Source organism: Paramormyrops kingsleyae, chromosome 15, assembly GCF_048594095.1.
Source record: "Paramormyrops kingsleyae isolate MSU_618 chromosome 15, PKINGS_0.4, whole genome shotgun sequence".
In the NCBI taxonomy this organism is placed as follows: domain Eukaryota; kingdom Metazoa; phylum Chordata; class Actinopteri; order Osteoglossiformes; family Mormyridae; genus Paramormyrops; species Paramormyrops kingsleyae.
The window spans coordinates 5,597,359-5,617,437 of NC_132811.1; the positions used below are offsets into that span (position 1 = coordinate 5,597,359).

General features: G+C 43.4%; 1 protein-coding gene across 32 annotated transcripts in view; it reads left to right on the forward strand.

Annotated features, from left to right (window-relative positions):
* Positions 1 to 19,238, forward strand: part of lingo3a (leucine rich repeat and Ig domain containing 3a) — a 38,437-nt gene extending 19,199 nt beyond the window's left edge. For 27 of the 32 annotated variants that reach the window (XM_072699880.1, XM_072699883.1, XM_072699877.1 and 24 more), the window contains 2 exons: positions 2,274 to 2,359; positions 15,969 to 19,238. In XM_072699880.1, the coding sequence (XP_072555981.1) occupies positions 2,308 to 2,359; positions 15,969 to 17,830 (1,914 nt within the window). In that variant the 5' untranslated portion in view covers positions 2,274 to 2,307 and the 3' untranslated portion in view covers positions 17,831 to 19,238. The other 5 variants (XM_023844040.2, XM_023844042.2, XM_023844043.2 and 2 more) reach the window with 2 other exon arrangements.
* Positions 19,239 to 20,079: the final 841 nt, after the last annotated feature.

Genomic DNA, 20,079 nt, shown 5'->3' on the forward strand with positions numbered 1-20,079 from the left:
ATCAGCCGGGATCCGGAGGAATTTCAGCGTGTGGTGGGTGCGGCAACATGCTGCATCAGCGTGTGCTCCCCGACCTGACCTGACCTGTGTAGTAACACAATAATTATAATTACAATCATGACAAAGTAGAACATTGTGTTACAACATTATATTTTGTTAAGTATGTAGTGCAATGTAAATTTTTGGTCTGTTCCTTAATGGTTGTCAATCCAATAAATGTTGCCATACCTTTCCATCCATGGGTGATAACAAAGTATCCTATTGGTAATGCAAGCAATATTCCCCACCCTGTACAAATATCGGAAATCCTTATTTCAGATGGATTTTCCCCCATAAATGTGTCATTTAAATCCCCCCAGCTGTAAATCTGATCTCACTCATGTCCCATGTGATCTCTCCACCACACTATATTATGTGAATTATATGACAGTATAAAAAGGAAGAAGGAAAGGACCAAAGAGGAGAAAGGCCAGCATTCCCTGCTCAGGTCTGATGTGGATCTGCAGCCTCATACAAACCAGTGAACAGCCAATAAAGTTGAAATACTTAATTATTCTTTTCATTCCTCCATGTTGCCACAGTTGTCTGATCATATATAAACCAAATGGAATTAGGTTGTCAATTTATGCAATATGCTGTAATTCAGGTGTAATTCAGGTGGGCCTTTCTCGCTTGCCCTTCGTGTTCTTGTTCCTTTTAATTGTACCAAAAACAGCACCACTGGCTTTACTGCAGCCAACAAGTTAAGGTAACAAATATGTCTGGCCCGGCCACAGCAAAGCTACGGTCTCTGGCCAATTTTCAGCAGATAATAAAAAAGTGAGGTGTCTCGCTGGATGATTTCAGGTAGACATTTTCTTCCGTGATGGAAAGCAGTAATTGCACTGGATGGATCGCCACCAGATGCTGCTTGTGTTATATCAGCAGTGTAAACTCAATCCCGTTGACAAGTGATCCTGTGCCAGCTGGTGGCTTCGCTACTTTATGTGGGGGGGGGAGACAGGCCCCCCCACAGCCACCCAGAGTTCTCCTTGTCTACACTTGGGACAATAGGGTTTTGTAGGCACTTCCTAAGCTGTTCAACAACCCTAAAGGGTTTGAGCCAAGTGTGAAATTCAGGAAATGCTGTAAGGAGAGACATGGGGTCAGCTGGTAAATGCTTGGTGACTACTTCACTCTTTATGTTGTTTTACCTCGTCACTAGGCATGTAGGGACCTCGCATACTTTGCCACTGTATGGAAACTATTTACAAAAAACAATCCCACGCTTCATTGCTTCTACAAATGTAGAGTGGAAAGACTGCTTTTCAACATAAAATATAGACACACACACACAGTGTTAATGAGCTGTGTTGAGCACTCTGTGACAGTGACACTTTGTGGTGAACTGGTTGGTTGAAACGAAACCTTGGTCTGGATTTGTATTTTATCGACCCGAACTTTCCACCTCTGTCTTCAATCAATTACTTTTGTAACTTCCCCAACACACTGTGTGCGTGTGCGTGTGTGTGTGTGTGCGAGCGGGTTTACCTATCCTTATGGGGACACAATGTCCCCATAACGTGATAAATATCCGGTTTTTTTTTTTCCCTTATGGGGACCGGTTTCCTGGTCCCCATAAGGGAAAACTCTATTTTATAAAAATCGTTGACTGCTATGAAAAAACAAAAAATGCAAAAACTCTTGTATTTTGTTTGTTTACTTATGGTTATGGTTAGGGCAGGGTAGGGGTTAAGGTTGTCATTAGTTAGCGTTAGCATTTTTCCCATTGAAATGAATGAGCGGTCCCCATAAGGATATGTTTACCCTACATGAGTGTGTGTGTGTGTGTGCGTGTGTGTGGTCCAAGTATACATTACAATGTGGGGACCATTTTGTGGGTCGCTGGCACTGGAAATTCAATTTTATTTGTCTGTGACTGCAACCAAAAACCTAAAAATGCCATAAGTCTTGTATTTTGTTTGTTTTCTTATGGTTAAGGTTAGGGCTGGGTAGGGATTAAGGTTATTATTATTGGGATTAGGGTTTTGTCCATAGAAATGAATGGAGAGTCCCCACAAAGATATGAGTACAGATCTAGGTGTGCGTGTGTGTGTGTGTGTGTATATATATATATATAGAGAGAATGAAAATGAAAAATACTATACCTAATGATATGATGTTGTCTGCATATTTTGACGCCAATAATATGCTTTTTTTTTTTTAGCTGAGCATCGAGTTTTTCACTATACTGCTAAAGACTCCCCACATGATCAGAACATTGTCTTATATAGATTTGCAGGACCATAGCAACAGGCAGCACCCTTGATGTGGACTAACCCAGGCTCATCTGCAAGCTTGGTGGCTGAAAATGTAACAGGTTTGTTTGTTTGTTCGGTTAACAGCCTTAGTGTGAATTGTTATTTTTCCACAAGGTCACACCCTGGAAATGAAACAGAAACCAATACAGCCTTTTGTTTATTTGTATGAAGTCTGGCAGAGCCAACTCCGAACATAAACTAAGCGGCTGCTTAGGGCCTAGTGGCCACATCTGATCTGATCAGAATTGGAGGGAAGATGACAAATGACAACTAGGTTGATCAAATTTTGCTTAGGGCTGCGAAAATGGTTCTGTTGGCCCTGGCTGCAGGAGATGCTTGCAGAAAGCAGACAGAAAGTGAGCACTCCGGTCCTTTAAATTCAGCACATGGTCGCCCATATCTTCATGGCGAAGATCGGCGGTCTCCCTCTGATTTATGTGATACCTTTGATGGATCTGACATGGCAGTATGAGGGGACTGCCTGGGAAATCTTTAGCCTCTGCAGTCAGAGTGTAATCTTCAGCAGCTTAAACTCCATCAGTCACAGCAGAGCCGCCGCAGTTTCTCATCATCAGCCAGAGACGTGGCTAATTAATCCTGCTCCGTGGGCCTGGGGGGGGGTGGCTGGCAAGCTCGCCCAGGCAGGGGAGTTCAGCGCTTGCGGCTGGTGCACCTTCAGGCATCGGAAGGCTTCGGGAATGAATGAGTGTACGTTCAGTGCCCCGGGTCAGCTCTCAGAATAGAAGACGTTCCTGTTGCTCTGTGGGACACACATATGGAGCATGGTAGCATTTCCTCTAATCCTCAGTGTCTCTTGGAAGGCATTTCGGGTTAGTGTCCCAGCGAGTAAGAATTTCCCCGTGTGATTATGTTAGAGAAAGTGAGTTCACCTCAGGGTGCAGCATTAGGTACAACTGATTAACTGCCCATTAAGACCATTGCTAAAAGTCGCCACATCTTATTGCTATGTTGTTACAATAGTTATACTGTAATAGTCTTTGCTGGAAGACAAACATGGCTGTACTGGAAGTGGTGCTGGAAGCAGTCTGTACAAAGGAGCGGTTGCAGATCAGGGGTGAGTTCTCCAATAATGGTGTCTTTTAGTGTATTATGGAAACTTGAACGGTATATCTTACTGAAGTTGTGTACTGTTCTCCATCTGTTCTACGAACTATTCCTTAAGAGGCTGCCTAATAAATGTTAATATAACACTACAGGAATGCTTCAAAATATTGCATTAATCAAATCTGGGGAGAACCTAAAATTAATATACAAAATTAACAAACTGAATCATCTACCCATAAATGTGATTAACCCGCCTCCCCAGACTGTAGTATCACACCATCTTATTTTTATTTTAGTCTATAAAACACCTGCATACACCAATATACATGTATGTCATTGATATTGGTATGAAAAGAAAGAAAAGTTGTGTTACATAAGAGATTACATAAGTTATGTCTTAACATAAGAGAATGTCCTATGTGCTTCAGTATTGATTACTAATGACTGTTCCTGGGTGCTTTTTTGGGGAGAATATGTTACACTTACATGTAAATGAAGCTGTAGTGTCGACAGGGTTGTGGGAAATAGGGGGAACACGTCCACCCCAATATCGGCAATAAATAAATACATGCATATATACATACATAATCAGCAGCTCGTTCCTTATCTTTTATTATGAATCCACATGTTACTGAAGCCAATTCACTGTGCATGCAGAACGCAAGGAGGAAACGTATACAATGATTGTAGTCAAATATCAAACAAAATCAGTTTATCATACGGATCATTTAGTTTTTTAGTTATGTTTAGTTGTGAAACTGTACCCCTTAACGATGTTGGTCTTATGTGGAATGATGACATCTTTATTATTTTAAAATGATATTAACGTTTTTCTTAAATCACATGCTGAATTATTATAATTCTTAACAGCATATTACTAATTTCAGAGGCATACGGTCCGAACAGTGGGGTCCACTAGCAGAATTCAATTCAATTCAATTCAATTCAATTTTATTTATATAGCGCATTATCACAACATTACATTGTCTCAATGCGCTTTACATTTCTGCCTCGTAAAGACCCCCCAGTGAGTAAGCCAAAGGCAACGGTGGCAAGGAAAAACTCCCTAAGAGGAAGAAACCTTGGGAGGAACCAGACCCAAAGGGGGAGCCCATCCTCCAGGGGCCGGCAGATGAGTCAAACAAACAAGATGATATGACTAAGCTAATACAGGGGTTGAAATAATGGCCGACAGCATTGATAAGTGATAGGTAAGAGTGGTTAGACCAACCTTACGAAAGTACCTCTTACAGAAGCTTAGCTAAGGACATTTTGGAGAGCATTGGAATGTTAAGGTACAACTTAAAGCTGAACTTACGAATGATATAGCGTCTCCCCTTGGCCAGACCATCTTCCCTCATGGCATCGCCATATCATGCCTGGCCATGCGTGGGTGCAGCCCGCTGGGGCCGCGTGCCATAGCGCTCTCCATGTGTCTCAGCTCGACATCTACAATGCCCTTAGTCGAGCCTTTCCATGGACATACGGGTATAGAATCAGGCATAAAGTCCTTGTGCCAGACGCTGCTCAATCATCCCTACGGAAGGCATGTCTGCAAAGTCTCTGTTGCTCCAGATTCAGTGTTAGAGCAGCAGAACAAGTGGAAAAACTGTCAGAATCTCCCTCAAATAATTCATGAAAAATGACTGTAGTGTTCAACCAACCTGCCTAGCAGCCCTAAGTAATTTTGTCTTTTTCATCTTTTGAGGCTCTTTCTTCAAGTGTGCCAGCAGTTATCGTGCAGTTTCATTTTCCTGGGAGAAGAAACTTCTCCTGCCCTAAATTCTGCACCGGCTTGTCAGCAGTGAGATTATCAGCAGTTTCAGACATTGAGTTCAGACATTCTGATTGCTGTAAGAACAGGGAATGCCAAAGTAGGCCAGGGAGACACACAAACACCCAGTATGTGTCCTTGCTGCTGGTCTCTGAATTTCAATGATCAAAACTATATCCACTTATCAATAATATTAGGTATTTAATAATAGATTATGAACGCAAAGATGCAAAATTACAGATTCATATCTTAAACTAGCAATTAGTGGCTAAAAAGGAGCAACATCGTCATCACTGCCGTGCTCCTGATTTAGCATTGACTGTTCTTGCTGGTTCAGCGAGGTTCTCCCTCACAGAGTCGCTCCCCCCACCCACAGCCGTGCCAGTGTGGCCTTGGTGCCACCGCGCAGCTGTCCGCCCACCGCCATGACGCCGAGTTACGGAAAAAGCCTCTCCGCTTCCCAGAGGAAACGAGAAACATGAACAATGTCAGGAGTTTTACTTGGTCAGGTCTACTTAGCAATGCTAGAACCTGTGCTGCTGTGACACCCGGACTAAACCTGGAGTCAGTGTTATGAAACCTAAATACATTCTCACTCAGCAGCTGTCTGAGACTTATTCTCCCCAGTAATACATGGATAGTGATAAGTAAGCTTCTGGTAATGTTAAAAAAATCATGCCCTTATCATTAAAGGGACATGCAACATACAGTATGGCTTATCTTCTAATTAATAAATCAATTAATTCATCAATCAATAATTAATCATTAATTAATATGTATATATGTCTGGTTTATACGTCAAAAGTCACTTTTACTTATTTTTACTCTTATCTTACTAGATGTTGAAAAATGAAGCAATTGTTACCTTCTTGGAACAGAGCATCCACTTAGACTGCCCTAATGTCGTTTGGACACATGGGTCACATGACCTACTCAATTGCGGAATCCCTGTGAGTCTGTTAATGTGAGACTCAAATGGGATTCACTAATTACCAGTATCGCTTAGTAATCTAGGTCATCCACCGAGCTACGTCACCAGGTAACGATTGGTAGCGAAGCTCTTCTCACGGCCGTTAAGAGAGAGTATCACAATATTTCAGGCAAGCTTGAGGTATCAGAGCTTAGTAGCCAGATTGCACAGAGGCAGGGACTATTGTGAGCACTCAATGAGAGGAGGCTGAAGTTGTATAAAAAGGCATGTATTTATTTCTAACTAACACTGTACTAACATAAGACAGACATTACACTTAAACATAAACAACAAACACAAAATAACGGAATAGAACCAAACAGAATGTAATATGAAAATGCAATGACCAGATTTTAACCTTAGAAGGGAAATACTGTTCTGCAAAGCAAGCACAGTATGTGGAAACACGACCCTAAAGTTATAATGCAGATTAAACAGAACAGTTTGGGTTGTTAGAATGAATGGAAGTTGTTGGAGTGGAACCCCTTGGATTTTCTCTCCTTGTGAAGCTTTAAGGTGAAAGGCTTTGTCTTGGGGTTGCAGTTCTATGTTGGGTAGCAGACCTTCACCAGCAGGCTTCAGGATGGGCTTCTCTACTGGACTTCTCTACTAGACTTCACGGTGTTCTGGCGATTTCTTGATGGTTTTCTAGAGGGCTTCTCGCGCACTCACATCTAAATCTGAGGCACCAGGTTTTGTGGCCTACAGTTCATGAATAGGGATGACCAGGAACCCGACACCTGAAACAATGGCTGGCCATATAGTTGGCAGGCTTTCGGAGGGGTGTCTGTGGAAGTCCTTTTGGTATTTATGACTAGATTAATGCCACTTTACAGATGATTTTCATTATACAGGTGTAACTTTTAATGCATACAATACTGACCAGATTTGAATTCAGGAGTGATTTTCCATCAGATTGACACCAAACATGCCATACCAGTCTGAAGGTTCACACCTCATACCATCTGTATTAATTAATTAACAACTTCTTACATTGTGTATGTTAATGACTCACATCAGTATACAGTGTAGATGTTTTGTGTTGCACATCAACAGATGTTGCCACTTCAGATAAGTTGTACAGACATTACATTGCATATTCACATCCAAACAGCACATCTTACCCCTCGATAGGCTTGGCTGTTAGTTTGTTGCAATCCCAATTACAATTAAACATCTGGAAACTACATATTTTGGTTGGTGTGACTTATTCCAATGATCCGCTCTCCAGGATTGATAATATACACATTAATTCAGTCTTTTAAGACAGAATAGTAGAAGATAAAGAAGTGCTGACGGACCACAAAGATCAGATAAGGGCCAATGCAAGAATGTGAAAAGGGGGAAGATGTTAAACAAAGAAAGAAAATACCTCTGATAGTTAGGAGACCCACTAAGATACTTGGTTACATTATTTAACTTTCACGATTCCTCTGGGATAACCATGAGAGCATGTATGCAGGGGTAACTCTATATATATAAGAACATAAGAAATTTACAAACGAGAGGGGGCCATTTGGCCCATCAAGCTTGTTTGGGGAGAACTTAACTAATAGTTGTTAAAATCTTATCTATCTCTGATTTAAAGGAACCCAGGGTTTTAGCTTCCGCTACACTAACAGGGAGACTATTCCATACTCTAACTAGCATTAGAAGAAGTGCTTCTTCAAATTTGTTTTAAAATGTTCTCCCGCTAAAAAAATAATAAATATATATATATATATATATATATATATATATATATATATATAATATTATAATATATAAAGGTGAGAAGGATAAAATAGGTGATACTTTGTGAAACACAGTGATAAGGGTAGCACATAAAACACTAAGATTGCCCGAGGACACAAACAAACATAACCTATCTGGATACAGAGACCAGCAATAATAAGCAAACACATATACAGGGTATATACTGGCCAAACTTAAAAGAGAACTTTCTTTGGGGTGTTGGGTGAGTGTGGTTTGTAAGGCAGGATGGAAAGGGGGGTGGGGTTGCATGCCAAGTTGAGGGACCCCTGTCCTTGAGGTCCATTCTGCTGTCCGTAGGTCCCTAAATCTTTGAGCCATAAAAGCTGAAATGCTGGCCTCCCTTATTATCTGTGTGTGTGTGTGTGTGTGTGTGATCCTACACATGTACACACTTCAAATATAAATAACGCCTCAGAGTAGCCAGTACTTTCACATAACCTCCGTGCCCTTTACAAGCCTGCATGACTTGTTCTGCTGTGTCTCCCAGTGGGACCTGGTCTGTCCCTAGAGCAGCCAGTCTGGACCCTTGGAAAGGCTTAGACTGGTAAAGTATTAATGTGGTTTAAGGAGTCAGTGGCCTTTCTTGGATGCCCTAAGAACCCCCATTAGTCTTCATAACTCTCAACAAATGACCAGTCCATAAGAAAAGCAGCCAATAACCATGTCTGCTCTCATCTCATCCTCGATAATGTTGTTCGAGAAGATGGTTCCTTTGCCTCAACGATTTAGAGCTGTGCTTCTCACACAATTGTCCATCAAAGACACTTTTAATAGGCAGATTTCAATTACTTTAGATAAAAATCCATAATAACTAATCTTGCCATACTAAAAACAGTATTGTCAGATTAAGGTCACAACACTGACATTCAGGCACCATCGTTTTCCGACATGTTGACAAGCTTCCAGAGGGATAATCTATCATCTGCTTGCTAGACTCCTGTGTAATCTATCGAGGGTTCCAGCTGGACTATTGATTGAATAATTTTATAACACCAGAGCAATAATTTTCTCCTGGAGAATAATATAATAGAATACATGGCTGGATATCATTATGATCCTGTACTGGATGTGCAGCTATGGAAGATGGATGGATAGACAAATCCATTAAAAAATGTAATAAGGTAGCACGTAAAAAATATCTAAAACATTGTTCTGCTGCAAGTTAAATTTGTGTTATTTTGTGCTGTGTTATTTTTTAATTAACACCGTGGAGAAAATGGAAAGAGGACGAACGTAAAAGTGGGGAATTAAAAATAGGAATCAGCTCCTCCTCGGAAAATGATGTCCGTATCCTGCCAGGACTGACAGGAAATGTGGAATGGATGCATAGTGCTGCCTCTTCTCAGTAGACTGCTTAATGGTTGGTTTCATCCTTGGGGGCAGGTAATTTATTTTATTTTCAGATGCATGATATGTCATTATACAGTGAAGTCTGTCATTTTTCATGTAAATACGGGTGTCATCGTGATTTAGAATATATCTTTTGTTATTTAACAGGCTTTCGATTTAGTGTTTTATCACAGATTTTAGTGGATAGTGAGTGATAGTGCCCCCCCCCCCCATCAGCCTGTTAAGTCGAGACTGTGCTGCAGAGAAGCAGGTTTTACTGCGCTCTAAAGCATGGTGTTTGTTTCCGCTCGCAGTGAGTGCACTCAGCTGGCTCCTGGCACTGCCGCGCTGCCTTGGCCACTGCACACCTTTCCCGCGGCTCTGCGTTTGGAGCCGCTTCAGTTCCTGGTGGGGATTTTTCATATGCTGACTCCCACGGACTATCACCTCCATCCTGCTCTCTCTCTCTCTCTCTCGCTCTCTCTCTCTCTCTCTCTCTGCGGAGCGAGTAGCTCGACCTCCTTGCTGATGGGCTATGACAGATGTCTGGGCCAGCAGAAACTCCTGCTCCCTTGAACATGCTGATGTTGGTACCGTGGATTAATGCCGCTATGTGCCCATTATAGACTTGTATTCGCCATTATACTTTACTGATGTGCGTCTAGGACATATTGGGTGCCTTTTACTGAATTCCCAATGCAGTGCTATAGCTAAGCTTCCTGCACTGTGTGTCCTTAAAAAGCATTTGGGGTTAATCCTCAGTGCCTTAGCCAGCTTTACCGAGTTCATTCTCCTACAGGCCAGAACATTACTTTAGCGTGAGCCTAATCATCTGCCATATGGGAGCACTGGAGCAGATGTGAAACATCACTGGCATCACTCCACTAACAGGGATGGGTTTAAGCTGGGCTGAAATTTCACTGTGTCTTAGCCCCTTGATAACCCCACTGGCACCTTCCAGTTGTTGGCACGCAGCTATGAGGAGTTTCGAGTAGTATCTGGAAATCTGTTGGATTTAGCTATGCGCTGTAGTGTGCAAAAAATAATTAGCCTGTCAGGGAGTGTCAGGGAAACTGAGAAGTCATTGGCACAAGAACTCAAGGCACAGGCTTTGTGAGGAAGTTTCCAGAACTCAGTGCAGCTACTGTAAAAGGCTCTGCATAGAATGATCCATTTTGGAAACAGACAGACGCTCGATGAGCGGTGAAGACCACTCTCCGCAGAGGCTTCCAACTCTGTGACCGACATTTTCAGAAACAAAAGAGAAACCGAATCGCAGTGTTTATTTTCGCAGCAGACGAATGTACCTGAGTGCTGTGTAATTTCCTCACTGCTACAGTGAGGGCTGTGAAAGGCGTTTTAAGAGCAGAAGCAGTCTGCAGAGGAGGTCACGCCATGTGCTAAATGTAAAAAGCAGGGCTCAGCCTGCGGGCTTGTCCTTCATTTAACCACAGGCTGCACCCTGTGCTCTCCCAGGGAGCCCTCCTCTGTGGCGGGGTTGCTGCCCTCCTGTCTGCATCTGAGCTGGCAGATAAACTGAGCGTTGGCTGCACTCCACCTCCAGTTCTTGGAGGGATGTTCGTCCTCTTCTCTGAATGCAGACTCTGCCACGGAAAGAGGAGGACCTTCTGTATGTGCATGGGCGGCTGTCTATCTGTATGTGTCAGTGCATGCTCTAGCATCACTGTACATCCACTTGTGTGCAATACTGTGACAGCTCATGACGAGGTCAGAATGGTCGCTTGGAGAGGACACGTGCAAAGAGGAATGTTCTCATTCTTACTTACACATCCACATTGTTCTCCATCATTCACACTACTACGGGTTAGGATATTGTTAGCTCTCAGGAACCCAGTGTGTGCATGTGTTGGCATACTATTCAACCAATGGCTTCTGAATTTACTTATCATTTGGAAACTTAAAAATAATAAATAAAGGGGTGTGCAACAATACCTCATATAACTTTTATATACTGAGCTAAATCTATCAATGTATGACTTGAAGTGAACCTTGAGCAAAGTCACTTAAACTTGTTGCTTGAATAATACTGCCTTGTATAATCCTGCTTCCAAAGTGGTAACTTATTCATTCCGGAGGGCCAGTTCTTCCGAGATGTCAACCCTGTTTACTGTGTTCATGTCCTTGTCTGAGGCTGGATTGTCACCTACCCCACTGCCAGGGCCACAGACGTCATGGGTGCTCTTCACTGTCCTCAGTAACGCCAGTGCACTGTAGCAGCAATCATGGTTTGGGCTGAGATGCTGGGATGAGAAATGCTCGAGTTATGCAACTCATGGACTGGATTGTGGGGGTGATATTGGGGATCTGTTTCATAGCAGTGCCTTAGTGTGAGCTCATAGCTCACACAGCTTAATAAACACTGAGGCGTAGGTCTGCCACTGCAATGTACATTAATACAACAATAACTGCAGTGCTACAGGCATATGAGGATGCTCAGAGACCAGCTAGCATTTCATCATGGCCTTCCTGCCCACATAAATGGAAAAAAAAAAAACGGAAGGTAACGTTCTTGCTGTACAATGTAAGCACTGCTTTAGGGTTTTTCTAAACTCAGCACCACATTTTCTGCATGTATAGATCGACCAGTCCCCAGCAGCCGTCTTCATTTTTGCATAAGGCCCCTGGATAGAGCTGGATTAATGATTAATGTGCTACTGGATGGCAAGAACGAGTCAACTTGAGAAATGGGAAGGAACCGCAGCATCAGTCACCACACCCACCACCCTGACAGACGCAGCCAGGCTGTCTTATGTTAGGTTAAACTGGTTGTTCTCTGGAAGGGACAGTTATATTCCTGTTCACATAGGGTGCTAATAATTACAAAGTGTGATAGGTTTGATAAAGACTGATGTTTATGCAGAGCTGAAAATGTAAGTCATCATCATAAATTAGTGCAAATTTTGTGTGCTTGAAGTGCATCTTGTCCTCCATTTCACACAACCTCCCATCTAACGTCTCATTGCCTTTCCTCCGATGCCTTTGTACTGGTGATGGGAACAAAGCACCAGAGCTTTTGACCGAGACAAACGACTGCTGCTGTGCTAATACCCCAGCTGAAGGTTGTGCGGTCCACTTTCTTTGCAGATGTCACCCTACATAGCTGGGTCATAAGTAGCCCAATTTCCTCACAATACGTTAAAGTCTTTGTAGTGTTTGACGAGATTAAGGGGCTGAGCTCTTGTTTCTTTTGTATAGTTTAGAGTCCTTTTGTGGTTTGCTTTTGACGGCTGGGGAATGACGTCTGACAGCTGCTATAGCAAAGGTCACTAACAGGCGGACTGTGGTCCGGGTCCGGACCCGGAAGTTGTCCTATACGGATCCAGACCGATAGCCAAAACATTATTATTTAAAACCTGACGCTTCTATTTTAACCGGCACAGCTTTTGTGGTCTTTTCGGTAGTGGTTTAGCAGTAAAACCGCTGTTTCCCACGCCAATGAACGTCAAACACCTTTGACCGCCAAGCAAGACGTAGTTCGTCTCATGCAGCCCTCTGTCTGCGCTAATGTGCCATTAGTGTTAATAGCAGCAGCGAAGTTAAAACCCACAACCAAAAAGCCGTAATGTTCCTAACGGAGTGACTGGTCTGTCCTGAAATCATACAGCTGAAAAGTTTTTAAATACAGTATGTATTATATAGCATGTTGGATAAATAGACGTAGTTTATTGTTGATTTCATGTTCATTGAAGTTTCTGCTTTTTAACATATGTATAAAATAATGTTATCTGTTATATAAATAAACTCAGGTGAAACAAAAAATGTACGTTTTCATGGCTGCCAAATCTCAAGCATCTGGCATGACACTCACGCTGGAAATCTCACGGCAAATCTATATTATTCCATTATAAAACCTAAAATTAGCTACGTCAAATGTGTATTTACATGGTTAAATACAAAAGCAGACTATTTACAAGGTAAGAACTGTTACATGTGTGTGCAGACATCTCGAACTGAAAATCTCACTCCAGCCAGCTGGCCGAAGTTCTATGTCACGTGACAATATTGTCAAAACGTTTTTGAATTGTACTAAATTAATTTGATTTGACAGTCAGGTACTGATTAAATGCAATGTTGATGCAACTAATAGGCTACTTAAATATATATCACACTAAATAGTTAGACATTATGATATTCCGTACCTTTGCTTCAAGAAATTTTCTCTAACTGGACCTCTTTAAATTTTAGTTGAATACCCCTGTGCTATAGGTTATAAAAATGGTGATGGTGTATGAGGATTTTAGCCTCATCACACCGTATGTCCATATCTTTCCCGACTGAGCGAGTAAGTGGCCTGTTTTGGGTGATTTGAGGAAGTGGAGTCAAGGAAAACTGCCTGCTGAGCTGAGAGGGTCAGATCATCTGAACTTGAAAGAACAGAACCCTCTTGTGTGATGGGCATCACCCTGTGATTTACCAGAACAACTTAGTGAGAAGGTGGATTCTGAATATACAAAACATTTTCCCCTTTGCTTTTGCTAACAGCTTGTAGAACACAACTACTCAGAACCATTTCTTAAACTAAAAACACTTGTCACCTATATAGTATTTTTTGGTATAGGCAGAGGTAGCTAAAACATTGCAAACGACAAGTTTAATATGTCAGTGCCAGGGATGATATTTGTGTGATGCTTTACTGGACCTGAGATCAGAGGTGAGTAATTCAGGTCCAGAGAGTAAAAGTCCAGATCGGGATTTTGTTTCAACCAAAAAGGTTGAGTACTCTGTGACTGTGACTCTTTATGCTCAACTGGTTTGTTTGAAACAAATTCTTGGTTTGGACCTGAATTACCCAACTCTGTCTGAGATGCTCCGCAAATCTTATTGTACCATCTCGGTGACCTAAAAAGCAAGCTGAAGCGGATTGCCTGTGCGAGAATATGACAAATTTGGCTGAGACAGACCATGTTCGAGCATTTGTGTAAGAATTCTTAAGCTCTAACTTATGGGCAGCTGGGTTTACATTGGCAAAAGTGCCTGGTAACTCAAACATTCAGCATGTTATTACAACTACTCCTCGTTTAGCGACCATTCACAAATACAACAATAATAAAAAAATAATTTTCCAGCCAATGCGTGCATTTGTAACCAAGTTTCATATGCCTTACAATAACATACACCATAGTGAAAAGTCTTTGAAGTAAAATGTGCAAAATATTGTTAAAAATGTTCACGTGATGAAGGATAGAAGAAATCTGAATATGGAAGGCTAAAGTCGCATTCACGCTATCGTGATTTTCTCTTAGTGACTCTTTTGCTTAACCTCCTAGTCATTGGAATGGGTCACTAAATGAGGAGTGGTTGTAGTTTGCTGTATAGAGGCTGAGATTCGGAAAGGAGCCATGACACATTGTTGTTTGTAATGTATGGACATAGGTTTGATATCCAAATGCCTGTTGTGATGCTAATTTAGCTTTAGGGATGGCTTTTTTTGTTGTGTAAAGATAATGGATTTGTAAGTAACTTTAAATGTGTTCAGCATCACCGAGTGGCCGGCGCTCGGAAGCATTCCAGGTTGAGGTCGTGTGTAAGTAAGCAGCAATTACAGATGGACTGCCAAGGCGGAATGGAAGGCTAAGTGTGGAGCTCGTTAATCCTCCCGCTGCTGAATCCGAGTGTAAATGCCTCGCCCTCCATCTCAGCTCTGACAGGAGTTGGGCCGGCGACAAACAGCACTTTCGCTCCAGTGTGCAGTGGAAATTAGATTTCCCCAGTTGCTTGAGCCTGGGCCAATTAAGCTGTAATGATCCCCGTCAGGATGCAGGGGGTGGGGGAGACATGGCTTGTTAGGGACCTTTCTCAGCAGCATGGCCGGACACCACATGGAGCTGATCACAGGGGTGTGGCTCTGCTGCCTTCCTCTTGGGGAGTGTATCTGTCTGTGCTTTAGGCTTAGGGACAGCTGAACGAGACTTGTAAGGTCATTCTAACCTCACTTGTGTCTAGAGGCTTTTCCCCCAGTGCAACACAAAGGTTTAGTCTGTCATTTTTGGGAAGGCAGGTAAGACCGTAAAATCCTGTCGACGCTGCTGATCCAGGACTTTTTCCACTCCTGTTATGTCCTTTTAATGAACCTTAATGCCATTATAACGCTTGAAGTTGTGACTAACTCAACAGTATTTTGAATGAAAAAGAAAATGCAAGTTTTTTTAAAAGATTAAGTGAAATTGTGGGAGGACGAACTGTAATGTGTGTGAGCAATGCAACAGACGATAGCAGAGATCTATGCACCGCGGCTGTAACTCTTCCCCATTTTCTCCGCTGGGTACATTTCTCAGAAACTATGAGAGCCTCAAATTACAATGACCCCAACTCCCCCACACTATCCACACTGTTTTGCATATCCTGAAGGCCTCAAAAGGACTTCACTTCTAATGTACCCTAGATATAGACCCATCCCAGGGATTCTGTTTGTTCAGATGGAGATGCGGGACCTCAGTACCACATTGCTGTCTCTGCATTTATTGCCACATAGTTAATTTTAATTGCCATGTCACCCAATATGCTACATGTGTGTCTGTATTGCATTCAGTAGCGATGTGGTGTCAAAATGCCCGCAGGTGTCAAATTACATAATCATTATTATAAGAATCATTTCTTGCAGTCCACATAAATGATATTTTTTGAGACTGCCTCATTGATCTGTGTGATTCTTGTAACTTCATTGGTTTGAAAAATATCATGTCGGAGCAGAATCGTATGTCATTTCAAGGGCACTAAATAGTCACCTCTCTACTTTTGTGTTCTCTGCCCGCAGGTGTCTGGAGGTGTGATCCAGCCCCAGGACATCAGAGAGGGGGGATGGCAGCCTGTCTGAGGTTAGACTGGCTCGGCCTAGGCCTGATACTAACAATGGTAGCCCCCTCCCTGTGCCAGGGCTGCCCACAGCGCTGCGAGTGTGTGCCGCAACTCCGATCAGTGGCATGCCCTCATAAGAGTCTGACGTCCATCCCTGAGGGCATCCCCAATGAGACACGGTTGCTCGACCTGAGTCAGAATCGCCTCCGCTGGATTGAGCATGGTGATCTGGACCCCTACTCGCAGCTGGAGGAGGTGGACCTGAGTGACAACATCATCAGCGTGCTGGAGCCTAATGCTTTTTCCAGCCTGCGTGACCTTCGTGTGCTACAGCTGCGTGGCAACCAGCTCAAGCTGGTACCTATGGGTGCATTTTCTCGGTTAGCTAACTTGACCACACTGGACCTGAGCGAGAACAAGATAGTCATCTTGCTGGACTTCACCTTCCAGGATCTATGCAGTCTGCGTCACCTGGAGGTGGGGGACAATGACTTGGTGTACATCTCCAACAAAGCCTTCATAGGTTTACTGGGGCTGCAGGAGCTCACCATTGAGAGGTGCAATCTGACCTCTATCTCTGGCCAGTCCTTGTCCTACTTGCGTAACCTGGTCACCTTGCGGTTGCGGCATCTCAGCATCCCTACCCTGGAGGACCAGAACTTCCGCAAACTGGCCAGCCTGCGGGGGCTGGAGATTGACCACTGGTCCTTTCTGGAGTACATATCTCCTTTGAGCTTCCAGGGCCTCAACCTGTCCTGGCTATCCATCACATACACAAACATCACCTCGGTTCCTTCTGCCTCCTTCCGCAACCTGGCCCACCTCACGAGCCTCAACCTCTCGTACAACTCCATCTCCATGCTGGGACCCTGGGCTTTCCGGGACCTGGTGCGTCTGAAAGAGCTCCACCTGGTCAGCACCAACCTAGTGTCTGTAGAGCTCAATGCCCTAAGTGGCCTGAGGCAACTCCGCATGCTTAACTTATCAGGCAACGAGCTCCTCACACTGGAGGAAGGTGCCTTCCATTCCGTCAACAGCCTGGAGACACTGCGTGTGGACAAAAATCCATTAGCCTGTGACTGCCGCCTGCTGTGGATCCTGCAGCGTCGCAAGACGATCAACTTTGACGGCCAGGCTCCTGTGTGTGCCAGTCCTGCGGAGGTGCAGGGGAAGGCCTTCAGCGCATTCTCAGACTCTGCGCTATTCGACCGCTTCACCTGCCAGAAGCCCAAGATCCGCAACCGCAAAATGCAGCAGGTAACGACGCGAGAGGGCCAGCCCGTGTCCTTCCTGTGCCGGGCCGAGGGGGACCCGGCACCGGCCATCTTTTGGATCTCCCCGCAGAGGCGCAGGATCACATCTAGGAGCAGCGGACGTATCACGGTGCTGCCAGGCGGGACGCTGGAAATCCGCTACGCCCAGCTCACTGACAGCGGCACCTACATTTGCATAGCCAGCAATGCGGGCGGAAACGACACGTACTTCGCCACACTCACTGTGAAGGGGCTGCCGCTGGACGCCGTCGCCATGGCCAACCGCAGCTACTATGCCGGCGACCTCAACGATACTAACCAAAACGACACGCGCGTCTTCCTTAAGTTTACACTGGACCTCAAAACCATCCTGGTGTCCACGGCCATGGGCTGCATCACCTTCCTGGGTGTGGTGCTCTTCTGCTTCCTTCTGCTCTTCGTGTGGAGCCGTGGACGCGGGCAGCACAAGAACCACTTCTCTGTTGAGTACTCCTTCCGCAAAGCAGACGGTCCCTCTGCAGGTGGGGGCCAAGGAGGGGCACGCAAGTTCAACATGAAGATGATCTGAAGCAATACGATGATGTTCCGACTCCGCCAGGAGCCCCGAGGGCCTCTGGAGCCGCCATGCACGGCTCTGACTTGCAGAAGCCAATGTAAACACAAGGGTGCTCGGCTTTGTGGGTCGTGTCAGTCGATTTTGTCGCTGACGGTTCCGGAAACTCGTTATTTCGCCGTGCCTCTGATTTTCGTGGGCAGCTTGAAGTGCAGACAGGTTTTTGTGTAATTAGCCACTTTTCATAACCAAACTATGACTATTATTTATGGTTTATCTAAGAGACGTTTATTGCTATTTTGTTGTGTCTTGCTCCCTCAAACCCTTTCAGATATTGAAGTCATATATGTTCAGTAGTTCTTTGATTAAATGAAAGAAAGCACACTTGTCAGTCCTTTGAGGCATGGGTAGTAAGGGTGAGCACTGTTGCTCCGTTTGTTTTTATCTTTCCCTTCTGAAGGATTTTACTGTTGACAATTTTAAGGCAATAGAAGCTCTCTCTCTTGTATAATATCTGGCCACTGGCTGAACCCTTTCAATACCCTTCTACTTCGTGTCATATTGGTTTGCCAAGATTCATTCGAAACAATAAAGTTATTTCTCAGCACTGCAATTATGTAAATGATTGTGAGAGCAGCTTCGTCTCAGACACCCCAGATGGGATCGAGGGAGCCTGAAGCTCATGCTCTTGTTGACAGTAACAGTATGTGACGAGTCCACAGCTCTGCAAAGCCCCATCACATTCACACTGCGCTGCCTCTGTAGGCTAACCTCACAGGGCTACGTCTTCAGAATCCCCTTTGAACCTCTACATATTTTTTAGCAGCCAAAGATATACATGTATCATTGCACGTGAACGCACAATGGGTAAAATATCTTATTGAACCCAGTCGAATTATGATGGAATAGAGTTTATTTCCATGCAGGTTAGGCAAACAGATAGATTATAGATGAGATGGTGTTGGTTATACTGTATGTAATACAGCCAGGTTAATGTCTGCAATCTCACCGGTGAATTGAAATGGCTTTGCTGTACTTCATGCATAGCTTAGGCATCAATGGACATGAGACCCTCCATAATGGATGTAAGCTAAGCACCAACATCAGCACTGAAGAAGCAATGCATTCAGGTTCATAAATGCTTATGTGCTCCACCAAACCTACCAGCTAACACCAAGCATTTGATTATGCAGGGAAAAGCTCTTAATAACTGGTAATCTCCTTTTTCCAGATAGACTACATAAACAGACTACAGTGCATTTTCGGATGCTTTTAGTATGGTAATGTTATTTTCTGTTTGTCCCTTTTTAGATAGAATATGATGTTACCTAATGCAATTATTTTGCTTATCTGTACTAAATTGCTTCTGTAATTGTATAGAAAATTGCTTGAACAGAGAAAAATAAAACAACCAGCAGTAAAATGTGTGCCATCTGCAGACATACGAACTAGACCGTACGGAGTGACTCTGAAACTACACAGTGTACGTAATTTAACACTTTGCAGTATGGAAAGTACGAGTACTAACCCTACCAAACCGTGACCTGAGGGAGTCACCGAAATCCTATACTTATGAGCATAATATTTTATCACAGGAAAAAGTCACATAACATCACATAAGCAATATGGGATGATTTTCAGATTCAGTAGATGCTCCTCTACTGTTGAAGAACGTTATCAAGATATAGAATGAGCAGCCACAGAATAGTCCATGAGTCCCTAAAAGGTCCCAAAAACACTCTGCAAACCAAACAGCATGAAATTGAACTCAAACAGACCAAATAGCACAAAGAATGTGGTTTGATGGTGAACTAAATTTGTCACTGGTGCCTGGTTGTAATTAGTGAAATCACTGGTGGAGAACCACTTAGACTGTAAAACCGTGTCCAATGATCTTATATTTCACAAGCATGATAGTCACATATCTCCTATCCATTGCAATCTAGGTATCCCAAAAACTGCTTGAAATCTTTCTCAAGAACATAATATTATTTATGTTCTCATGAGAACAAGGTTGTCATGAGAACTATAATGCCATGCAGTGGAATTTGGTTAGCCTAGAGTATTAAATTGTGTCATGACAAAAAAGCCTCACACTCACCGAAGGCAGCCCTTTGAGTCTGAATTTATGTGACATTACCTTTAAGGGTGTGGATGTAGCTTCCTCTGATAGAAGTTCCAGAACCTCAAAATAATACCACTGACATGCTTCATTGTCATATTACAGCTCACATTTATCACTGAGACACACACACTAGCCATTT